General features: G+C 42.8%; 1 protein-coding gene across 1 annotated transcript; it reads right to left on the bottom strand.

Annotated features, from left to right (window-relative positions):
- Window positions 1-1,270: 1,270 nt before the first annotated feature.
- On the bottom strand, window positions 1,271-21,627 carry LOC139422375 (guanine nucleotide-binding protein G(I)/G(S)/G(O) subunit gamma-13-like). Its single transcript, XM_071173579.1, has 3 exons — window positions 21,131-21,627; window positions 12,688-12,821; window positions 1,271-1,653 (listed from the first exon to the last, which is right to left on the bottom strand). Exons 2-3 carry the CDS (start codon window positions 12,783-12,785, stop codon window positions 1,548-1,550), a joined length of 204 nt encoding a protein of 67 aa, XP_071029680.1. The 5' UTR covers window positions 12,786-12,821; window positions 21,131-21,627; the 3' UTR covers window positions 1,271-1,547.
- Between the last annotated feature and the right edge of the window lie 869 nt (window positions 21,628-22,496).

The following is a 22,496-nucleotide window of genomic DNA, read 5'->3' as shown; positions in this document are numbered from 1 at the left end:
TGGTTCCATTCCCATGGTTCCACCCTCATGGTTCCATTATCATGGTTCCATCCTCATGGTTCCATTCTCTAGGTTCCATTCCCATGGTTCCATCCTCATGGTTCTACCCTCATGGTTACATTCCCATGGTTCCATTCTCATGGTTCCATTCTCATGGTTCCATTCTCATGGTTCCATTCCCATGGTTCCATCCTCATGGTTCCATTCTCATGGTTCCATTCCCATGGTTCCACCCTCATGGTTCCATTATCATGGTTCCATTCTCATGGTTCCACCCTCATGCTTGCATTCTCATGGTTCCATTCCCATGGTTCCACCCTCATGGTTCCATTATCATGGTTCCATTCTCATGGTTCCACCCTCATGGTTGCATTCTCATGGTTCCATTCCCATGGTTCCACCCTCATGGTTCCATTATCATGGTTCCATTCTCATGGTTCCATTCTCATGGTTCCTTCCTCATGTTAAGGAGACTGTGGAAAAGGCAATAGAGATGGTTCTGTGGTAAGGAGGGGCCAGTACTGTTGTTGTTGTTGTTGTTGTTGTTGTTGTTGGGGGGGGGGGATAGACAACAACGTGACCACCGTGCGGAGGAGGAGCTTATCAATAAATACATCAATAAATAAAACAAAGCATCATCAATAATTTAATAAGTTAAAGGGGCTCGTCTGTACAGTGTGTCAACAGGGTGTGTGTGTGTGTGTGTTCTGCCAGTGACAGTATAACTAATCCTCAGCAACCACAGAGCAGTCAGACAGAGAGCAGACAGACAGAGAGAAGCATTAAGCCTAATTTACAACTTCCTCTTCAAATCCAACGTCCTCTCCAGTCCGTGTCCTCATCGCTGACTGACTGGACACATTCTGTTCTAATGGACCTAGAGGATGGTGTAGACTGGCTGACTGACTGACTGACTGACTGGCTGACTGGCTGACTGGCTGACTGACTGGCTGACTGGCTGACTGACTGGCTGGCTGACTGACTGGCTGACTGACTGGCTGACTGACTGGCTGACTGGCTGACTGACTGGCTGACTGACTGGCTGACTGACTGACTGGCTGACTGGCTGACTGACTGGCTGACTGACTGGCTGACTGACTGGCTGACTGACTGGCTGACTGACTGACTGGCTGACTGGCTGACTGGCTGCCTGACTGAGTGACTGAGTGACTGAGTGAGTGACTGAGTGACTGAGTGAGTGAGTGAGTGACTGACTGAGTGAGTGACTGAGTGAGTGAGTGACTGAGTGAGTGACTGAGTGAGTGACTGAGTGAGTGACTGAGTGACTGAGTGAGTGAGTGACTGAGTGAGTGACTGAGTGAGTGACTGAGTGAGTGAGTGACTGGCTGCATAAATACACTTCATATCAACATCAACATGAATATTAAAGGTAATCTGTGATGCATCAACGTGGCTGAAACTAGCAGGGGGGGGGGTCTGGACATCAGCTGTTGTACATTCATGGTGGGGGGGGGGGCGAGTGCTGTCCTGCCATGCCCCACCAGGCTGGGGTCAGAGGTCATGGCAGGGTCAGGGGTGGTAATCGTCTACAACAGGACACACTTTCCCTTTTCCACCCAGGGGTTGTTCTTCATGAGCTCAGGGTTCAGGAAGGGGTCCTCAGGTACCCCGTCCTCGATCCACTTCACCATGCTGAGGAGAGACAGAGGTACTGTTAACACACACGCACATCTCCAGGGAGAGAGAGAGAGAGAGGGAGAGAGAGAAACAGAGAGAGATAAACAGAGAGAGAGAGAGAGAAACAGAGAGAGAGGAGAGAGAGAGAAAGAGAGAGAGAGAGAGAGAGAGAGAGGGAGAGAGAGAAACAGAGAGAGAGAGAAACAGAGAGAGAGAGAGAGAGAAACAGAGAGAGAAGAGAGAGAGAGATAAAGAGAGAGAGAGAGAGAGAGAGAGAGAAAGAAACAGAGAGAGAGAGAAACAGCGAGAGAGAGAAACAGAGAGAGAGAGAAACAGAGAGAGAGAGAAACAGAGAGATCTCATCTCATTATAATGACCAGTCAGTTGTGTTGTCCATCTCATTATAATGACCAGTCAGTTGTGTTATCCATCTCATTATAATGACCAGTCAGTTGTGTTATCCACCTCATTATAATGACCAGTCAGTTGTGTTATCCATCTCATTATAATGACCAGTCAGTTGTGTTATCCATCTCATTATAATGACCAGTCAGTTGTGTTATCCACCTCATTATAATGACCAGTCAGTTGTGTTGTCCACCTCATTATAATGACCAGTCAGTTGTGTTATCCATCTCATTATAATGACCAGTCAGTTGTGTTATCCATCTCATTATAATGACCAGTCAGTTGTGTTATCCACCTCATTATAATGACCAGTCAGTTGTGTTATCCATCTCATTATAATGACCAGTCAGTTGTGTTATCCATCTCATTATAATGACCAGTCAGTTGTGTTATCCACCTCATTATAATGACCAGTCAGTTGTGTTGTCCACCTCATTATAATGACCAGTCAGTTGTGTTATCCATCTCATTATAATGACCAGTCAGTTGTGTTATCCATCTCATTATAATGACCAGTCAGTTGTGTTATCCACCTCATTATAATGACCAGTCAGTTGTGTTGTCCACCTCATTATAATGACCAGTCAGTTGTGTTATCCATCTCATTATAATGACCAGTCAGTTGTGTTATCCATCTCATTGTAATGCCATGTACCAGTCAGTTGTGTTATCCATCTCATTATAATGAGCAGTCTGTTGTGTAGCTGTTAGAGGTAGAGGTGTGTATCAGTCTGTTGTGTAGCTGGTAGAGGTGTGTATCAGTCTGTTGTGTAGCTGGTAGAGGTGTGTATCAGTCTGTTGTGTAGCTGGTAGAGGTGTGTATCAGTCTGTTGTGTATCTGGTAGAGGTGTGTATCAGTCTGTTGTGTAGCTGGTAGAGGTGTGTATCAGTCTGTTGTGTAGCTGGAAGAGGTAGAGGTGTGTATCAGTCAGTTGTGTAGCTGGTAGAGGTGTATATCAGTCTGTTGTGTATCTGGTAGAGGTGTGTATCAGTCTGTTGTGTAGCTGGTAGAGGTGTGTATCAGTCTGTTGTGTAGCTGGAAGAGGTAGAGGTGTGTATCAGTCTGTTGTGTAGCTGGTAGAGGTAGAGGTGTGTATCAGTCTGTTGTGTAGCTGGTAGAGGTGTGTATCAGTCTGTTGTGTAGCTGGTAGAGGTAGAGGTGTGTATCAGTCTGTTGTGTAGCTGGTAGAGGTGTGTATCAGTCAGTTGTGTAGCTGGTAGAGGTGTATATCAGTCTGTTGTGTAGCTGGTAGAGGTGTGTATCAGTCTGTTGTGTAGCTGGTAGAGGTGTGTATCAGTCTGTTGTGTAGCTGGTAGAGGTGTGTATCAGTCTGTTGTGTAGCTGGTAGAGGTAGAGGTGTATATCAGTCTGTTGTGTAGCTGGTAGAGGTGTGTATCAGTCTGTTGTGTAGCTGGTAGAGGTAGAGGTGTGTATCAGTCTGTTGTGTAGCTGGTAGAGATAGAGGTGTGTATCAGTCTGTTGTGTAGCTGGAAGAGGTGTGTATCAGTCTGTTGTGTAGCTGGTAGAGGTAGAGGTGTGTATCAGTCTGTTGTGTAACTGGTAGAGGTAGAGGTGTGTATCAGTCTGTTGTGTAGCTGGTAGAGGTGTGTATCAGTCTGTTGTGTAGCTGGTAGAGGTGTGTATCAGTCTGTTGTGTAGCTGGTAGAGGTAGAGGTGTGTATCAGTCTGTTGTGTAGCTGGTAGAGGTGTGTATCAGTCTGTTGTGTAGCTGGTAGAGGTAGAGGTGTGTATCAGTCTGCTGTGTAGCTGGTAGAGGAGTGTATCAGTCTGTTGTGTAGCTGGTAGAGGTGTGTATCAGTCTGTTGTGTAGCTGGTAGAGGTGTGTATCAGTCTGTTGTGTAGCTGGTAGAGGTAGAGGTGTGTGTTTCTCAGCTGATGCTGTTCTCTCAGTTCACTAACACATAATGGTGACTGTCTACACTACAATACACTGTCCACGGGGACTGGTGAGACGAGCCACACACACACACACACACACACACACGTCTCTCATTCTCACTCACACAGTGTTCATCTGTGTTGTCCTTAAATGGCCTTAGGAGGGGAGGCTTCCTCACTTCAGACACTGTGTGTGTGTGTGTGTGTGTGTGTGTGTGTGTGTGTGTGTGTGTGTGTGTGTGTGTGTGTGTGTGTGTGTGTGTGTGTGGTGGAGGGGTCCCTGTGGTCCAGTTATAATGGATTAGATAGGCCGGGGAATACCAGACTTCAGCTCTAACAACACCTCTATGTAGCCTCTCCCCTCGATCTCACCTCCTCTCCTCTCCTCTCCTCTCCTCTCCCCTCGATCTGACCTCTCTCCTCTCCTCTCCTCTCTCCTCGATCTCACCTCCTCTCCTCTCCTCTCCCCTCAATCTCTCCTCTCCTTTTCTCTTCTCTCCTCTCCTCTCCTCTCCCCTCGATCTCACCCCTCTCCTCTCCTCTCCTCTCCTCTCTACTACTCCCTACCCTCCTCTACCTCCCTCCCCTCTCCTCTCCTCTCCTCTCCTCTCTACCTCTACCAACCTCCCCTCTATAACTCCTCCCTACCCTCCTCTACCTCCCTTCCTCTCCTCTCTCTTGCTCTCCTTCTTCCTCCCCTCTCCCCTTCCTTCCTCTCCTCTCTACCTCCCTCACCTCTATAGCACCTCTCTACCCTCCCTCCCCCATATCACCTCCCATAAACCTGTCCCAGTGGACAACAAGATGAGACAGGAGGCATGGAGTGAGAGGAGAGGAATGTTGGTCCTCTGGGACTGTTAAAGTGTTTAATAGAGTCAGGGTTGAATAGGAGATGACTGTTATTAATATAATGTTGTTACCAGGGCTGTGTTATTAATATAATGTTGTTACCAGGGCTGTGTTATTAATAGAATGTTGGTACTAGGGCTGTGTTATTAATATAATGTTGTTACTAGGGCTGTGTTATTAATAGAATGTTGTTACTAAGGCTGTGTTATTAATAGAATGTTGTTACTAGGGCTGTGTTATTAATAGAATGTTGTTACCAGGGCTGTGTTATTAATATAATGTTGTTACTAGGGCTGTGTTATTAATAGAATGTTGTTACTAGGGCTGTGTTATTAATAGAATGTTGTTACTAGGGCTGTGTTATTAATAGAATGTTGTTACTAGGGCTGTGTTATTAATAGAATGTTGTTACCAGGGATGTGTTATTAATATAATGTTGTTATTAAGGCTGTGTTATTAATAGAATGTTGTTACTAGGGCTGTGTTATTATTAATATAATGTTGTTACCAGGGCTGTGTTATTAATAGAATGTTGTTACTAAGGCTGTGTTATTAATAGAATGCTGTTACTAGGGCTGTGTTATTAATATAATGTTGTTACTAAGGATGTGTTATTAATAGAATGTTGTTACTAGGGCTGTGTTGTTAATATAATGTTGTTACTAGGGCTGTGTTATTAATATCATCTTGTTACTAAGGCTGTGTTGTTAATAGAATGTTGTTACTAGGGCTGTGTTATTAATAGAATGTTGTTACTAGGGCTGTGTTATTAATAGAATGTTGTTACCAGAGCTGTGTTATTAATATAATGTTGTTACCAGGGCTGTGTTATTAATATAATGTTCTTACCAGGGCTGTGTTATTAATAGAATGTTGTTACCAGGGTATTAATAGAATGTTGTTACTAGGGATATGTTATTAATATAATGTTGTTACCAGGGCTGTGTTATTAATAGAATGTTGTTACTAGGGCTGTGTTATTAATAGAATGTTGTTACTAAGGCTGTGTTATTAATAGAATGTGTTACTAGGGCTGTGTTATTAATAGAATGTTGTTACTGTGTTGTTAATAGAATGTTGTTACTAAGGCTGTGTTATTAATAGAATGTGTTACTAGGGCTGTGTTATTAATAGAATGTTGTTACTGTGTTGTTAATAGAATGTTGTTACTAAGGCTGTGTTATTAATAGAATGTTGTTACTAGGGCTGTGTTATTAATAGAATGTTGTTACTAGGGCTGTGTTATTAATAGAATGTGTGTTACTAGGGCTGTGTTATTAATATAATGTTGTTACTAGGGCTGTGTTATTAATAGAATGTTGTTACTAGGGCTGTGTTATTAATAGAATGTTGTTACTAGGGCTGTGTTATTAATAGAATGTTGTTACTAGGGCTGTGTTATTAATAGAATGTTGTTACTAGGGCTGTGTTATTAATAGAATGTTGTTACTAGGGCTGACCCCAATTAGTCGACTGGTCGATTGTTTGGTCAGTAGGCTGTTGGCCGACCAAGATTTTTTTAGTTAAAGCAGCAGCAAATATATATACTATATATATCTATATATTTACGCCCATCTCTGTGAACTAATTCATTGCGGAGGCCTCGACTAAAATGCTAATTTATGTTTGATCCATAAATGTGGTTGGAGGCTCCATATGGACGATGTGACGCAACGAGGAGCCTCCAGAGGCGTCCAGACAGAGGACAAATCCAGATCCGTACCGCATCGCCATTTGCCTCCACAAATGTCGTAACAATGCATTGGCACGATTGTCAATGTAAATCCTGTATAATCACAAACTCACTTCCTTGACGACTGCCTTGACAACAGCTCTGCACTGCTCCGTGAAGCACGAGGAGGACGGATGCCGTGATTTCTGCAGAGGCCGTATGACCTTAAATCTGGGCGCTGTGTGGTGGATTGTCTGCATTGGCCATGCTGTCCTCCAGATGTACTATGGAACTTCTCTCTATCTATCTCTCTCTCTCTCTCTCTCTCTCTCTCTCTCTCTCTCTCTCTCTCTGTGTGTCTCTCTCCCCTCTCTCTCTCTCTCTCTCTCTCTCTCTCTCTCTCTCTCTCTCTCTCTCTCTGTCTCTCTGTCTCTCTCTCTCTCTCTCTCTCTCTCTCTCTCTCTCTCTCTCTCTCTGTCTCTCTCTCTCTCTCTCTCTGTCTCTCTCTCTCTCTCTCTCTCTCTCTCTCTCTCTCTCTGTGTCTCTCTCCCCTCTCTCTCTCTCTCTCTCTCTCTCTCTCTCTCTCTCTCTCTCTCTCTCTGTCTCTCTCTCTCTCTCTCTCTCTCTCTCTCTCTCTCTCTCTCTCTCTCATCATTTCTAATCTACAATGTTTGTTTGGTTATGGTAATTTCTGTTAATACAATACATCGTTATTCCAGTATTACCGTTCTCATTGTCGGCGTGGACACATTGTTTGCGGAGCTACACTTGTGAGAAAAAAAAGTGTGGGTTTATTTCATTCCATTTTCCGAGTTTTGTCAATTCAATTTGAGTCAATTGTCTTTTGTTTGGAGCGTTGCTGTCAATGTTGAGTTTCTATAGAGACGTTCTATCACTGGGAGTTCTAGAGTTCTATCACTGGGAGTTCTAGAGTTCTATCACTGGGAGTTCTAGAGTTCTATCACTGGGAGTTCTAGAGTTCTATCACTGAGAGTTCTAGAGTTCTATCAGCTAGAAGTCTCTCCTTTACTTCTATAGAGACATTCTATCACTGGGAGTTCTAGAGTTCTATCACTGGGAGTTCTAGAGTTCTATCACTGAGAGTTCTAGAGTTCTATCACTGAGAGTTCTAGAGTTCTATCACTGAGAGTTCTAGAGTTCTATCACTGAGAGTTCTAGAGTTCTATCACTGAGAGTTCTAGAGTTCTATCAGCTAGAAGTCTCTCCTTTACTTCTATAGAGACATTATATCACTGAGAATTCTAGAGTTCTATCACTGAGAATTCTCTCCTTTACTTCTATAGAGACATTCTATCACTGAGAGTTCTAGAGTTCCATCAGCTAGAAGTCTCTCCTTTACTTCTATAGAGACATTATATCACTGGGAATTCTAGAGTTCTATCACTGAGAATTCTCTCCTTTACTTCTATAGAGACATTCTATCACTGAGAATTATAGAGTTCTATCACTGAGAATTCTCTCCTTTACTTCTATAGAGACATTCTATTACTGAGAATTCCAGAGTTCTATCACTGAGAATTCTAGAGTTCTATCACTGAGAATTGTAGAGTTCTATCACTGAGAATTCTAGAGTTCTATCACTGAGAATTATCTCCTTTACTTCTATAGAGACATTCTATCACTGAGAATTCTAGAGTTCTATCACTGAGAATTCTCTCCTTTACTTCTATAGAGACATTCTATCACTGAGAATTCTAGAGTTCTGTCAGCTAGAAGTCTCTCCTTTACTTCTATAGAGACGTTCTATCACTGAGAGTTCTAGAGTTCTATCAGCTAGAAGTCTCTCCTTTACTTCTATAGAGACGTTCTATCACGAGAGTTCTACAGTTCTATCACTGAGAGTTCTAGAGTTCTATCAGCTAGACACGCACCTGATTACACATAGAAGTATATATGCCTATAAGCTACCTGTCCTGCATTCAAATGTAGGTATATAAATGTGTCCATTTGGGAGATCTCTTTCTGATTGGCTTAAAGGGGACCGAGAGACTGAAAAACAGCTTCTATCTCAAGGCCATCAGACTGTTAAACAGCCACCACTAACATTGAGTGGCTGCTGCCAACATACTGACTCAACTCTTTAATAACTTTAATAATGGAAAAATGTATGTAATAAATGTATCACTAGCCATGTTATATAATGTTTACATACCCTACATTACTCATCTCATATGTATATACTGTACTCTATACCATCTACTGCATCTTGCCTATGCCGTTCTGTACCATCACTCATTCATATATCTTTATGTACATATTCTTCATCCCCTTACACTGTGTATAAGACAGTAGTTTTGGAATTGTTAGTTAGAATACTTGTTGGTTATTACTGCATTGTCGGAACTAGAAGCACAAGCATTTCGCTACACTCGCATTAACATCTGCTAAGCATGTGACTGTGACAAGTCAAATTAGATTTGTTTTCTCCACCACTAATAAACTGTGGAGCTTCTCAAAGTAAATGTTTTCTCCACCACTAATAAACTGTGGAGCTTCTCAAAGTAAATGTTTTCTCCACCACTAATAAACTGTGGAGCTTCTCAAAGTAAATGTTTTCTCCACCACTAATAAACTGTGGAGCTTCTCAAAGTAAATGTTTTCTTCACCACTAATAAACTGTGGAGCTTCTCAAAGTAAATGTTTTCTTCACCACTAATAAACTGTGGAGCTTCTCAAAGTAAATGTTTTCTTCACCTCTAATAAACTGTGGAGCTTCTCAAAGTAAATGTTTTCTCCACCACTAATAAACTGTGGAGCTTCTCAAAGTAAATGTTTTCTTCACCACTAATAAACTGTGGAGCTTCTCAAAGTAAATGTTTTCTCCACCACTAATAAACTGTGGAGCTTCTCAAAGTAAATGTTTTCTTCACCACTAATAAACTGTGGAGCTTCTCAAAGTAAATGTTTTCTTCACCTCAAAACAGCAAGTAAACAAAGTATTTTTTTATTTTTTACATCCGTTGAGAATTACAAATAGTTCCTCAAAGTATTTGAAAAATCCTTCCAGCTCTCTCGCTTTCGATAACCACTCAGAGTGAAAGAGAAATCTTTCATATATACCGAGAAAAGAGTCAGCCCGAGAATTGAACCCTGTGGTACTCCCATAGAGACTGCCAGAGGTCCTCTCTCCTTTTTTGATGTTAGGTTCTTATTATCCAACAATAACTACTCAGAGTGAAATAGAATTGAACCCTGTGGTACTCCCATAGAGACTGCCAGAGGTCCTCTCTCCTTTTTTGATGTTAGGTTCTTATTATCCAACAATAACTACTCAGAGTGAAAGAGAAACCTTTCATGCTCTGATCCAGTGGAAACATCATAAAATAGCCCTACCTGATTACTTCTTATCAGTGGTTGACTTGGACTGGAATAGGTTCCGGAACTCATTTTGGGTTCCGGAACTGTTTTATATTCAGGTGTAGGAGCTCCACAATACTTTTGAGATAATATTCTATAAGAGGAAGAGGAGCTCGAGCAGTAGATCATTTGAGGTGAAGGTACTCAGCTCCTGGCCAAGTCAAGCACGGCTTCGTATCCATTACTCAACTAGCCGACAGCTGTGTCTGGAAACTCTGAAGACCCAGAATATTTTATACAATGTTATACGTTTACTTGTCCCCGACTCAAGTTAATAGTTGATAAAATATGTCAAGTTCGTTGCAGATAGAAGTCTCTGCAAAGTGACTATAGATGATAACAACAGAGAGACTATATAGTCTGGTTCGTCGAGGTAATTGAGGTCATATGTACATGTATGAAGCCAATGTAATTTATAGAATATTTTATTTTTTATCAGGATATTTTCTACCTGCAGGTTGCAATGGTTTTATTTGTTGGCTTTATGTAGACTATTTTTTACCATAGTTGGCAATAGAAGTTACTTTTTAGGTTAGTATCATTGTCACACCCTGGTCTTAGTATTTTGTGTTTTCTTTATTATTTTGGTCAGTCCAGGGTGTGACATGGGTTATTTATGTGGTGTGTTTTGTCTAGGGGTTTGTTGTAGGTTATGGGATAGTGGTTAGTGGGGTTGTCTAGAAAAGTCTATGGCTGTCTAGAGTGGTTCTCAATCAGAGGCAGGTGTTTATCGTTGTCTCTGATTGGGAACCATATTTAGGCAGCCATATTCTTTGAGTGTTTCGTGGGTGATTGTTCCTGTCTCTGTGTTAGGTTGCACCAGAATAGGCTGTTTAGGTTTTCATGTTACGTTTATTGTTTTGTATTGTTCGTATTTATCTTTTATTAAACATGTATCGAAATAACCACGCTGCATTTTGGTCCGCCTCTCCTTCACCGGAAGAAAACCTTAACAATCGTTTTCATTTAGATTTGGAAATAATTATGATTTTCCACATTACAATATATTTTGACATATGAAGACGTTATTATAAATGAAATTAAACTTTTCCACAGAAATGTGTGAAAACCATAACTGGCATGCAGATGGGTAGAAACGGTAAGGTCATTCAACATGAGAAAAGTTGCCGACTGCTAACCTATTACCGGCAACTTCAGGAGAGTAATGGCAGAATCTGCTGACGCCAGCAGGAGTGGGAGGAGAATAATCGGGTCAGGTTAAGGTTGTTTTTCTTCATTCTGGTTATCTAGATCTCTGGCTCCCTCTTGAGTCATTTGTGTCTTATTTCAGTGAACATTAAGTTTAAAGTATCAGAGAAGCTCAATGCATGTAGTTGATTTTTTTTAAACACATAGGGTGTGTCTATAAATGGAAAAATACACATTTTAAAAATGTCAACCAATCGACTGGACAAAAGAACATAAGACTTTCGGTCGACCAAGATTTTTTTAAATCGTAGTAGTGTAGTAGTGTAGTTGTGGTAGTAGTAGTAGTGTAGCAGTGTAGTAGTGTAGTAGTAGTAGTAGTAGCAGTGTAGTAGTGTAGTAGTAGTAGTAGTAGTAGCAGTGTAGTGTAGTAGTAGTGTTGTAGTAGTGTAGTAGTAGTGTAGTAGTAGTATAGCAGTGTAGTGTAGTGTGGTGTAGTGTAGTGTAGTGTAGTGTAGTAGTAGCAGTGTAGTAGTGTATTAGTGTAGCAGTGTAGTAGTAGTGGTGTAGTAGTAGTAGTGTAGCAGTGTAGTAGTAGTAGTAGTAGTAGTGGAGTGGTGTAGTAGTAATAGTAGTAGTAGTGTGGTGGTAGTGTAGTAGTATAGTAGTGTAGTAGTGTAGTGGTGTATTAGTGCTGTAATAGTAGTAGTAGTGTAGTAGTAGTGTAGTAGTAGAGTAGTCGTAGTAGTAGTAGTGTAGTGGTGTAATAGTGTAGTAGTAGTATAGTAGTGTAGTAGTGTAGTGGTGTATTAGTGCTGTAATAGTAGTAGTAGTGTAGTAGTAGTGTAGTAGTAGAGTAGTCGTAGTAGTGTGGTGGTAGTGTAGTAGTATAGTAGTGTAGTAGTAGTAGTAGTGTAGTAGTAGTAGTAGTGTAGTAGTGTAGTAGTGTAGTGGTGTAGTGGTAGAGTAGTAGTAGTAGTATTAGTAGTAGTAGTGTAGTAGTAGCAGTGTAGTAGTGTAGTAGTAGTAGTAGTAGCAGTGTAGTAGTGTAGTAGTAGTAGTAGTAGTAGCAGTGTAGTGTAGTAGTAGTGTTGTAGTAGTGTAGTAGTAGTAGTGTAGTAGTGTAGCAGTGTAGTAGTAGTATAGCAGTGTAGTGTAGTGTGGTGTAGTGTAGTGTAGTGTAGTGTAGTAGTAGCAGTGTAGTAGTGTATTAGTGTAGCAGTGTAGTAGTAGTGGTGTAGTAGTAGTAGTGTAGCAGTGTAGTAGTAGTAGTAGTAGTAGTGGAGTGGTGTAGTAGTAATAGTAGTAGTAGTGTGGTGGTAGTGTAGTAGTATAGTAGTGTAGTAGTGTAGTGGTGTATTAGTGCTGTAATAGTAGTAGTAGTGTAGTAGTAGTGTAGTAGTAGAGTAGTCGTAGTAGTAGTAGTGTAGTGGTGTAATAGTGTAGTAGTAGTATAGTAGTGTAGTAGTGTAGTGGTGTATTAGTGCTGTAATAGTAGTAGTAGTGTAGTAGTAGTGTAGTAGTAGAGTAGTCGTAGTAGTGTGGTGGTAGTGTAGTAGTATAGTAGTGTAGTAGTAGTAGTAGTGTAGTAGTAGTAGTAGTGTAGTAGTGTAGTAGTGTAGTGGTGTAGTAGTAGAGTAGTAGTAGTAGTAGTAGTAGTAGTAGTGTAGTAGTAGTGTAGTAGTAGTTGACTCACTCAGTGACTGTCTTGGAGGACTTCTCTCTCTTGAAAGCCAGTTGGTATTTCAGACTCTCCACTTCCTTCTTCATCTGGGGCAGATCCATCTCATCCATGACTGCTGATTGGCTGGGGGAGGTTACCCTGGCAACCTGAGGGTAGTAAGTAAGTAAGTCAAGTTAGTATTCTGAACCAGAACGGCTCATAGAAGCAAATAAAATGTTATTGATCAACAGGCGCCGAATACAACAGGTGTAAACCTTACAGTGAAATACTTTCTTACGAGCCCCTAACCAACAATGAAGTTTAAAAAAAAATATATATAATAAATACGAATAAGAATGAGAAATAAAAGTAACAAGTAATTAAAGAGCAACAGTAAAATAACAATCGTAGAGACTATATACAGGGGGGTACCGGTACAGAGTCGACGAACCGGGGGCACCGGTTCGTCGAGGTAATTGAGGTAATATGTACATGTAGGTAGAGTTATTAAAGTGACTATAGATGATAACAACAGAGAGACTATATAGTCTGGTTCGTCGAGGTAATTGAGGTAATATGTAGATGTAGGTAGTTATTAAAGTGACTATAGATGATAACAACAGAGAGTAGCAGCGGTGTGTAGAAGAGGGGGAGGAGGGAGGACAGGCAATGTGAATAGTCTGGGCAGCAATTTGATTAGATGTTCAGGAGTCTTATGGCTTGGGGGGTAGGAGCTGTTTAGAAGCCTCTTGGACCTGGACTTGGCGCTCCGGTACCGCTTGCCGTGCAAAACAGAAAACATAAAGAGAAAACATGACTATGACTAGGGTGGCTGGAGTCCTTGACTATTTTTAGGGCCTTCCTCTGACACCGCCTGGTATAGAGGTCCTGGATGTCAGGAAGCTTGGCCCCAGTGATATACTGGGCCGTATGCACTACCCTCTGTAGTACCTTGCAATCGAGGAGCCGAGCAGTTGCCATACCAGGCAGTGATGCAATCAGTCAGGATGCTCTCGATGGTGCAGCTGTAGAACCTTTAGAGGATCTGAGGACCAATGCCAAATCTTTTCAGTCTCCTGAGGGGGAATAGGTTTTGTTGTGCCCTCTTCACGGCTGTCTTGGTGTGCTTGTAATACTACTACTGCTACCCCACCACCACTACTACTACTACACTACTACTACTACTACTACTACTACTACTACTACTACTACTACTACTACACTACTACTACTACTACTACTACTACTACTACTACTACTACTGCACTACTACTACTACTACTAGTACTACTACTACTACTACACTACTACTGCTACTACTACTACTACTACTACTACTACTACTGGTGCTACTACTACTACTACTGCTACTACTACTACACTACTACTACTACTACTACTACTACTACTGCTGCTACTACTACTACTACTACTACTACTACTACTACTACACTACTACTACTACTACTACTACTACTACTACTACTACTACTACTACTACTGCACTACTACTAGTACTACTAGTACTACTACTACTACACTACTACTGCTACTACTACTACTACTACTACTACTACTACTACTACTACTGGTGCTACTACTACTACTGCTACTACTACTACACTACTACTACTACTACTACTACTACTGGTGCTACTACTACTGCTACTACTACTACACTACTACTACTACTACTACTACTACTACTGGTGCTACTACTACTGCTACTACTACTACTACACTACTACAACTACTGCTACTACTACACTATTACTACAATACTACTACTACTACTACTACTACTACTACTACTACTACTACTGGTGCTACTACTACTGCTACTACTCTACTACACTACTACTACACTACTACTACTACTACTACTACTACTACTACTGCTACCCCACCACTACTACTACTACTGCTACTACTACTCATACTACTACTACTACACTACTACTACTGCTACTACTACTACACTACTACTACTACTACTACTACTACTACTACTACTACACTACTACTACTACTACTACTACTACTACTACTACTACTGCTACTACTACTACTACTACTACTACTACTGCTGGTGCTACTACTACTGGTGCTACTACTATCACTACTACTACTACTACACTACTACTACTACTACTGGTGCTACTACTACTACTACTGCTACTACTACACTACTACTACTACTGCTACTACTACTACTACACTACTACACTACTACTACTACTACTACTACTACTACTACTGCTACCCCACCACTACTACTACTACTACACTACTACTACTACTACTGGTGCTACTACTGCTGCTACTACTACTACTACTACTACTACTACTACTACACTACTACTACTACTACTACTACTACTACTACTGCTACTACTGCTACTACTACTACTACTACCACTACTACTTCTACACTACTACTGCTACTACTACTGCTACTACTACTACTACTACCACTACTACTTCTACACTACTACTACTACTACTACTGCTACTACTACACTACTACTACACAACTACTACTACTACTACTACTACTACTACTACTACTACACTACTACTACACTACTACTACTACTACACTACTGCTAGTACTACTACTACTACACTACTACTACTACTACTACTACTACTACTACTACTACTACTGCTACTACTACTACTACTACTAGTAGTAATACCACTACTGCTACTACTACTACTACACTACTACTACTACTACTACTAGTACTACCACTTCTACTACTACTACTACTACACTACTACTACTACTACTACTACTACTACTACTACTACTACCACTAGTAGTACTACTGGTGTATTGTTAATTAACATTGCCTGTCTCCTCTACTCTCCTCCCTCTCTCACTCCAGTAGACAGGATGGCTGGGCTGAGGACTGATGCTGCTGAGGAGAGTAAGGGTGTTTGCCAGAGATATAGTTTCTGGATTCACCGTGGGATTCTCCTGAGATGCTGGGAGGATACTTTTCTCTATCTTTCCTCTCTCTCTTCATCTCTCTACTAATGATTCTCTCTCTCTATCTCTCCCTCTCCTAACCTAATGGTGCTCTCTCTCCCCCTCTTCAACTGTCTCTCTCTCTTCTCATGCATCTCCCTCTGCTTCTCTCTCTATCTCTATCTCTCCCTCTCCTAACCTAATGGTGCTCTCTCTCCCCCTCTTCAACTCTCTCTTCTCTCTCCTCATTCATCTCCCTCTGCTTCTATCTCTATCTCTCCCTCTCCTAACCCAATGGCGCTCTCTCTCCCCCTCTTCAACTCTCTCTTCTCTCTCCTCATTTATCTCCCTCTGTTCCTCTCTCCATCTCTCCCTCTACATCTCACTTTCCTTATTGATCTGAATCCCCCGCTCCATGTCTCTCTCTCTCTCTCTCTCTACCCCCTCTCTCTACCCCCCCACTCTCTCTCTCTCTCGCTCTCTCTCTCTCAACCCCCCTCTCTCTACCCCCCCTCTCTCTCTCTCTCTCGCTCTCTCTCTCTCTCTCTATATATATATATATATATATATATATATATATATATATATATTCTGGTACACTCAGCGATGAGTGTGTTCTGCTCTCTGATTCCTAAAAAAAGCTAATTCATTACTCAACACATTACTGACTGTACCCAACACCACTGCGGCTGCCATCTCTCTCTCTCTCTCTTTCTCTGGCAGCAGGCCGTTGGAGGGGTGTAGGAGGAGGAAGAAGATGAGGGGGCTGGGAGAGGAGGAAGAGGAGGCTCAGGGTGTTATGTTGGAGGCTGACTTCCATATGTGGACCATTCTAGCCTACCTGGGTTTCCTAACAGTATCTGGGTTTTCCTCTGTAGCCCTGAACACTCTGCTGTTCATCATACAGGCACGGGAAGTTCTCTGCTCTAACATTCTATACACTCGTGTTGCTAGGCTACAGTTGCTAACACAACAGCAGAGCCCTGGTGTATGTATATTTGGTGTAGGAGAACGATGGGGTTGTCATGTGGTATAATAATAACACTGTCAGCAGAGGCCCCAGACACTGCAGTAAGATGTAGGATGCTTTGGGGGATGTTGGATGCTTTTGGGGGATGTTGGATGGTTTGAGGACGCAGAATGGTTTGGAGGATGTTGGATGGTTTGGAGGATGTTGGATGGTTTGGGGATGTTGGATGGTTTGGAGGATGTTGGATGGTTTGGAGGATGTAGAATGGTTTGGAGGATGTAGGATGATTTGGAGGATGTTGGATGGTTTGGAGGATGTTGGATGGTTTGGAGGATGTTGGATGGTTTGGAGGATGTAGGATGGTTTGGAGGATGTTGGATGGTTTGGAGGATGTTGGATGGTTTGGAGGATGTTGGATGGTTTGGAGGATGTAGGATGGTTTGGAGGATGTTGGATGGTTTGGAGGATGTAGGATGGTTTGAGGATGCAGAATGGTTTGGAGGATGTTGGATGGTTTGGGGATGTAGGATGGTTTGAGGATGCAGAATGGTTTGGAGGATGTTGGATGGTTTGGAGGATGTAGGATGGTTTGGAGGATGTTGGATGGTTTGGGGATGTAGGATGGTTTGGAGGATGTAGGATGGTTTGGAGGATGTAGGATGGTTTGGAGGATGTTGGATGGTTTGGAGGATGTAGGATGGTTTGGAGGATGTAGGATGGTTTGGGGGATGTTGGATGGTTTGAGGACACAGAATGGTTTGGAGGATGTTGGATGGTTTGGGGATGTAGGATGGTTTGGAGGATGTTGGATGGTTTGGGGATGTAGGATGGTTTGGAGGATGTTGGATGGTTTGGAGGATGTAGGATGGTTTGGGGGACTTAGGATGGTTTGGGGATGTGGGACTATTTAGGGATGTGGGATGGTTTGAGGATGGTTGTGGGATGGATGGGGGATGGTTGGGGGATGTACGATGGTTTGGGGTAGTTCTGAGGATGCAGAATGATTTGGAGGATGTAGGATAGTTTGGGGATGTGGAACAGTTCGGGGAACATAGGGGTGTTTTGGGAATGTAGGAGGTTTGGGGATGTAAGATGATTTGAGGATGTGGGATGATTTCGGGGATGGTTTGGTGATGTAGGGTGGTTTGGGGATGTGGGATGACTGACTCAAAATCATTGGCCACTTTAATAAATGGATAACGAGTCACTTTAATAATGCCAATGTTTACATATTTTACATTACTCATCTCATATGTATATACTGTATTCTATACCATCTGTTTTATCTTGCCTATGCCGCCCGGTCATGGCTCATCCGGGGCGGCAGGGTAGCCTAGTGGTTAGAGCGTTGGACTAGTAACTGGAAGGTTGCAAGTTCAAACCCCCGAGCTGACATTCTGCCCCTGAACAGGCAGTTAACCCACTGTTCCTAGACCAGTTAACCCACTGTTCCTAGACCAGTTAAACCCACTGTTCCTAGACCAGTTAACCCACTGTTCCTAGACCAGTTAAACCCACTGTTCCTAGACCGTCATTGAAAATAAGAATGTGTTCTTAACTGACTTGCCTAGTTAAATAAAAAATTAATCCACATATTTATATTCTTATTCCATTATTATTATAATATTATTCCATTCCATTATTCAAATCTTTACCTTACTTTGTTTATTAGGTAGTTGTTGGGGAATTGTTAGATTACTTGTTAGATATTACTGCACTGTTGGAACTAGAAGCACAAGCATTTCGCTACACTCGCATTAACATCTGCTAACCATGTAACATTTTATTTTGATTCTGATTTGAGGAGTTTACCACCTCAGTCATCGGCTTTATCAATAAGTGCATCGATGACGTCGTCCCCACAGTGACAGTACGTACATATCCCAACCAGAAGCCATGGATTACAGGCAACATCCCCACCGAGCTAAAGGCTAGAGCTGCAGCTGTCAAGGAGCAGGACACTAATCCGGATGCTTATAAGAAATCCAGCCCCCAGGTGTTAACGGTAGGCAACAACACATCTGCCACGCTGATCCCCAACACGGGGGGCCCCTCAGGGGTGTGTACTTAGTGCCCTCCTGTACTCCCTGTTCACTCATGACTGCGTGGCCAGGCACGACTCCAACACCATCATTAAGTTTGCTGACGACACAACAGCCTGATCACCGACAACGATGATGGGTCAAGAGTTTCAAGTTCCTTTTTGTCCACATCACCAACAAACTATCATGGTCAAAACATATCAAGACAGTCGTAAAGTCCAAAAAAATGTGATTTGTTAGGGCAAAAACAAGGCCATCAATTAGGCCAAGTAAGGCCTTATGATGTATGTAATGTGTTGTCATGGTTTAATTGTATTATAACATTCTTCCTAGGGGACTTACTTGGCGAGCAAAAGCCACAGGTCTTTAAAAAGGTAAGAAACAACCATATCTTTGTCACTAACAAATACAGCCACGGGTGGTAAACGATATACTCAAAAAGAAAAGGCACCTTGGGAAATATGCAAATGACACTCTTTACAGCATACAGTGTTAAAACGTCCCAAAATGATTTTCTGTGAAACTACAGGTGTTAATGAAAATTACACTGGGAAAGTCTAACACTAGTTAAAGAGAGTCCGGTTGACTATAAATCAAGTGTTTTTGTTGTACACTGTCGGTGTTGATATGAACTCTACAGCAGAGCTTCCCAAACACCACAGTCGAGTTCCTTCGAGCCAGAGCTAAATGAGGAGCACTGCAACACTTTAAAAAATGTGTTATTTTAATTAACACCAGATCAAGTAGGACTTTACTTTTCACTGACCAATAGTGTACATGTTACACTGGCCAGAGTTAATTGGACACCATAGATTTTTTTTGTTGTTGTTGGTGTGTGTCTGTCCCCACCGAACGACCCGAACTGACTGTCCTGTGTCGATAGTCATGACATCTCTAATGTGAAGGTAATGTCCTATTCTGTCTGATAACTGAGACTAACTATTGGTCTGTCTGGACACAGCAGCAGCCAGGGAGGTTTTAGAGGGTTTAGACAGGGAGAACACACACACCTGCACATACACACATACACACACACACACACACACACACACACACACACACACACACACACACACACACACACACACACACACAGAGGAATAATCATCACGATGTAGCCTGTGAAAATGTTGTATCAATCAATTAAGGATCAATAACGGTCTGAAGGGTGGGGAGGGCAGCCAGGTCACCCGTGATACAGGTCAGTGTTCGACGTCCGTCTGACTGAGGAACGTCGGGATGTGAGGTGGAAACCAGGCCACTAGGGGCAACGGTGAGCTAAATAGGTGAGAAACGGTGAGAAAAGTAGGTTTTTTGTTGTGCTAGAGTGTTGTGGACGAGCTTATTCATCTGCCTCTGAGTCCAAACGTTGCAGGTTCAAATCCATCAACAGAAAGTTTTTTTATGTTTTTTATTTTTTTTACATTTTATTTATTAAGCCCATCCCAAACCTTAACCCTTACCTTAACCATTCAGGGTTAATACCCTGTGTGGATCACTTGGTAGAGCATGGTGCTTGCAATGCCAAGGTTGTGGGTTCAATTTCCTCAGGGGACCAGTAAGAAAACACATATATTCACTACTGTAAATTACTCTGGGTAAATGTTTTAAAAAAAATCTGACTTTGAAATTTGACTTTTGCAATCATTTCTAAATTTGACATCAGAGAAACACGGATGAATGTCGAATTCTGACGTGAAGACTGTGAGAGCGAGTTGGAATCTGTCCCGCGGCCTGATAACTGAAGAGGAACACCGAGAGGCGCTTTCTAACGCTCTAAAGCGGAACATCAGTATCTATCTAACGGGGTCTGGGGAGGAGGAGGAGGCCAGGTGAGGAGGAGGAGGCCAGGTGAGGAGGAGGAGGAGGAGGAGGCCAGGTGAGGAGGAGGAGGAGGCCAGGTGAGGAGGAGGAGGAGGAGGCCAGGTGAGGAGGAGGAGGAGGAGGCCAGGTGAGGAGGAGGAGGAGGAGGCCAGGTGAGGAGGAGGCCAGGTGAGGAGGATGCCAGGTGAGGAGGCCAGGTGAGGAGGAGAAGGAGGAGGCCAGGTGAGGAGGAGGAGGAGGCCAGGTGAGGAGGAGGCCAGGTGAGGAGGAGGAGGAAGCCAGGTGAGGAGGAGGAGGCCAGGTGAGGAGGAGGAGGAGGAGGAGGCCAGGTGAGGAGGAGGAGGCTAGGTGAGGAGGAGGAGGAGGCCAGAGGAGGAGGCCGGAGGAGGAGAAATCCTTGTTTTATGTAACGTCCTCTGTTTCATCCCTCTCTGCTGAGTATGGAGGCGGAAGGAGTGAGAAACTGAAATGGTAATTTCCAACCCAAAGCTCCCCTCGTTCATCGATCGTGTGGATGTTCGTCTGTGAGGTCTGACTCTAAACAACATTCTGTCAGCACATACCATGTCAACACAAAACCCCATCTGATATACAAAGCTGTGAAATTAACACATTAAATCGTCATTTTATGTATCTTTTACTATCCATTTTAATCACACCGCTTACCTCACTGATTTTTGCCGGTGGTAGCTGTTGCTCAGACCGGCTCCGTTTTAGGCTACCGGCGTCGGTATTTCGGTAAGGTGAGACGCGTCCCTCTGTTTCCTAAAATACCGGGAAGTGCCCGGGACTTTTCCGCGTCAAGTGGTTTCTGTTGTGTTCTCACACTGCGCACTACCAGTTCTCTCTCTCCGTCCAAATGGACAACTGGCCAATGTGACGGTTTAAATCCGCAGTCTGAAGTCAATTCTACCGGCGATGACGGGATGTTGAGCACTAGATAGTCAGTCCTCTTCCCTTCTCCGGGATTTAGTGGTCGGTCAGTCCGTTACTATAGAGCCGTGGGGTCGGTTTCCAGTTGGGTTGTCGGGCGGTGCTCTCTCTCTCTCTCTGCAGAGGCCGGGAGATGCTGAGGAAGTTACTGTACCGGGGAATGGCGGGGATAAGTCGCAAGCTGGCTGTTCACTCCCTGCTGCTGCTGAGCGGAGCTTCAATGTGTGTGTGTGTGTGTGTGTCCGTGCGTGCGCGCTTAAAAGTGTGTTTCCCCGAGGATGGTTAGTTAGATGAGGCGAGTGAACCAGTCAGGAGAGGAGAGAGCTTGCTCTGTAAACTCTATTTTTGCCTTGTTGACTGTGGAGGGAGAGGAGGGGAGGGGAGGAAGGGGGACGAGAAAGGAGGTGGGAGATAAAGAGCAGGGGAGAGGGAGGGGGCGAGAAAGGAGGGTGGAGAGGGACTGAGGGGGGGATGCGCACATACCCAATCCCTCTTCCCCATCTCTCCAACCTGGTCTCAGAGAATTACGTATTATTCTGTATGTAAATCTGTTTTGGTACTGTATGTAAATCCTAGACACTCCATTTAATATGATATGTTATGTTACTGTATGTAAATCTCAGACACTCTATTTGTCTGATATGTCTCTGATATGTTATGAATTACAAAATGTACAATTGTTGGGAATCAGCAAAAACGTATGATATGTTACGAATTTCCAATTTGTAGTTAAATAAAAATACATAATTGAAAACGTTAGCTAGGTGACTAGGTGGCTAACGCTAACGTTATCCAGTTCTAGGAGTTAAGGGTTAGTTAACATGCTAACGTTAGCTAGGTGACTAGGTGGCTAACGCTAACGTTATCCAGTTCTAGGAGTTAAGGGTTAGTTAACATGCTAACGTTAGCTAGGTGACTAGATGGCTAACGCTAACGTTATCCAGTTCTAGGAGTTAAGGGTTAGTTAACATGCTAACGTTAGCTAGGTGACTAGGTGGCTAACGCTAACGTTATCCAGTTCTAGGAGTTAAGGGTTAGTTAACATGCTAACGTTAGCATAGGTGACTAGGTGGCTAACGCTAACGTTATCCAGTTCTAG

Source organism: Oncorhynchus clarkii, chromosome 12 (genome assembly GCF_045791955.1).
Source record: "Oncorhynchus clarkii lewisi isolate Uvic-CL-2024 chromosome 12, UVic_Ocla_1.0, whole genome shotgun sequence".
Classification (NCBI taxonomy): Eukaryota; Metazoa; Chordata; class Actinopteri; order Salmoniformes; family Salmonidae; genus Oncorhynchus; species Oncorhynchus clarkii.
This window is presented reverse-complemented; position numbering and strand designations above follow the sequence as displayed.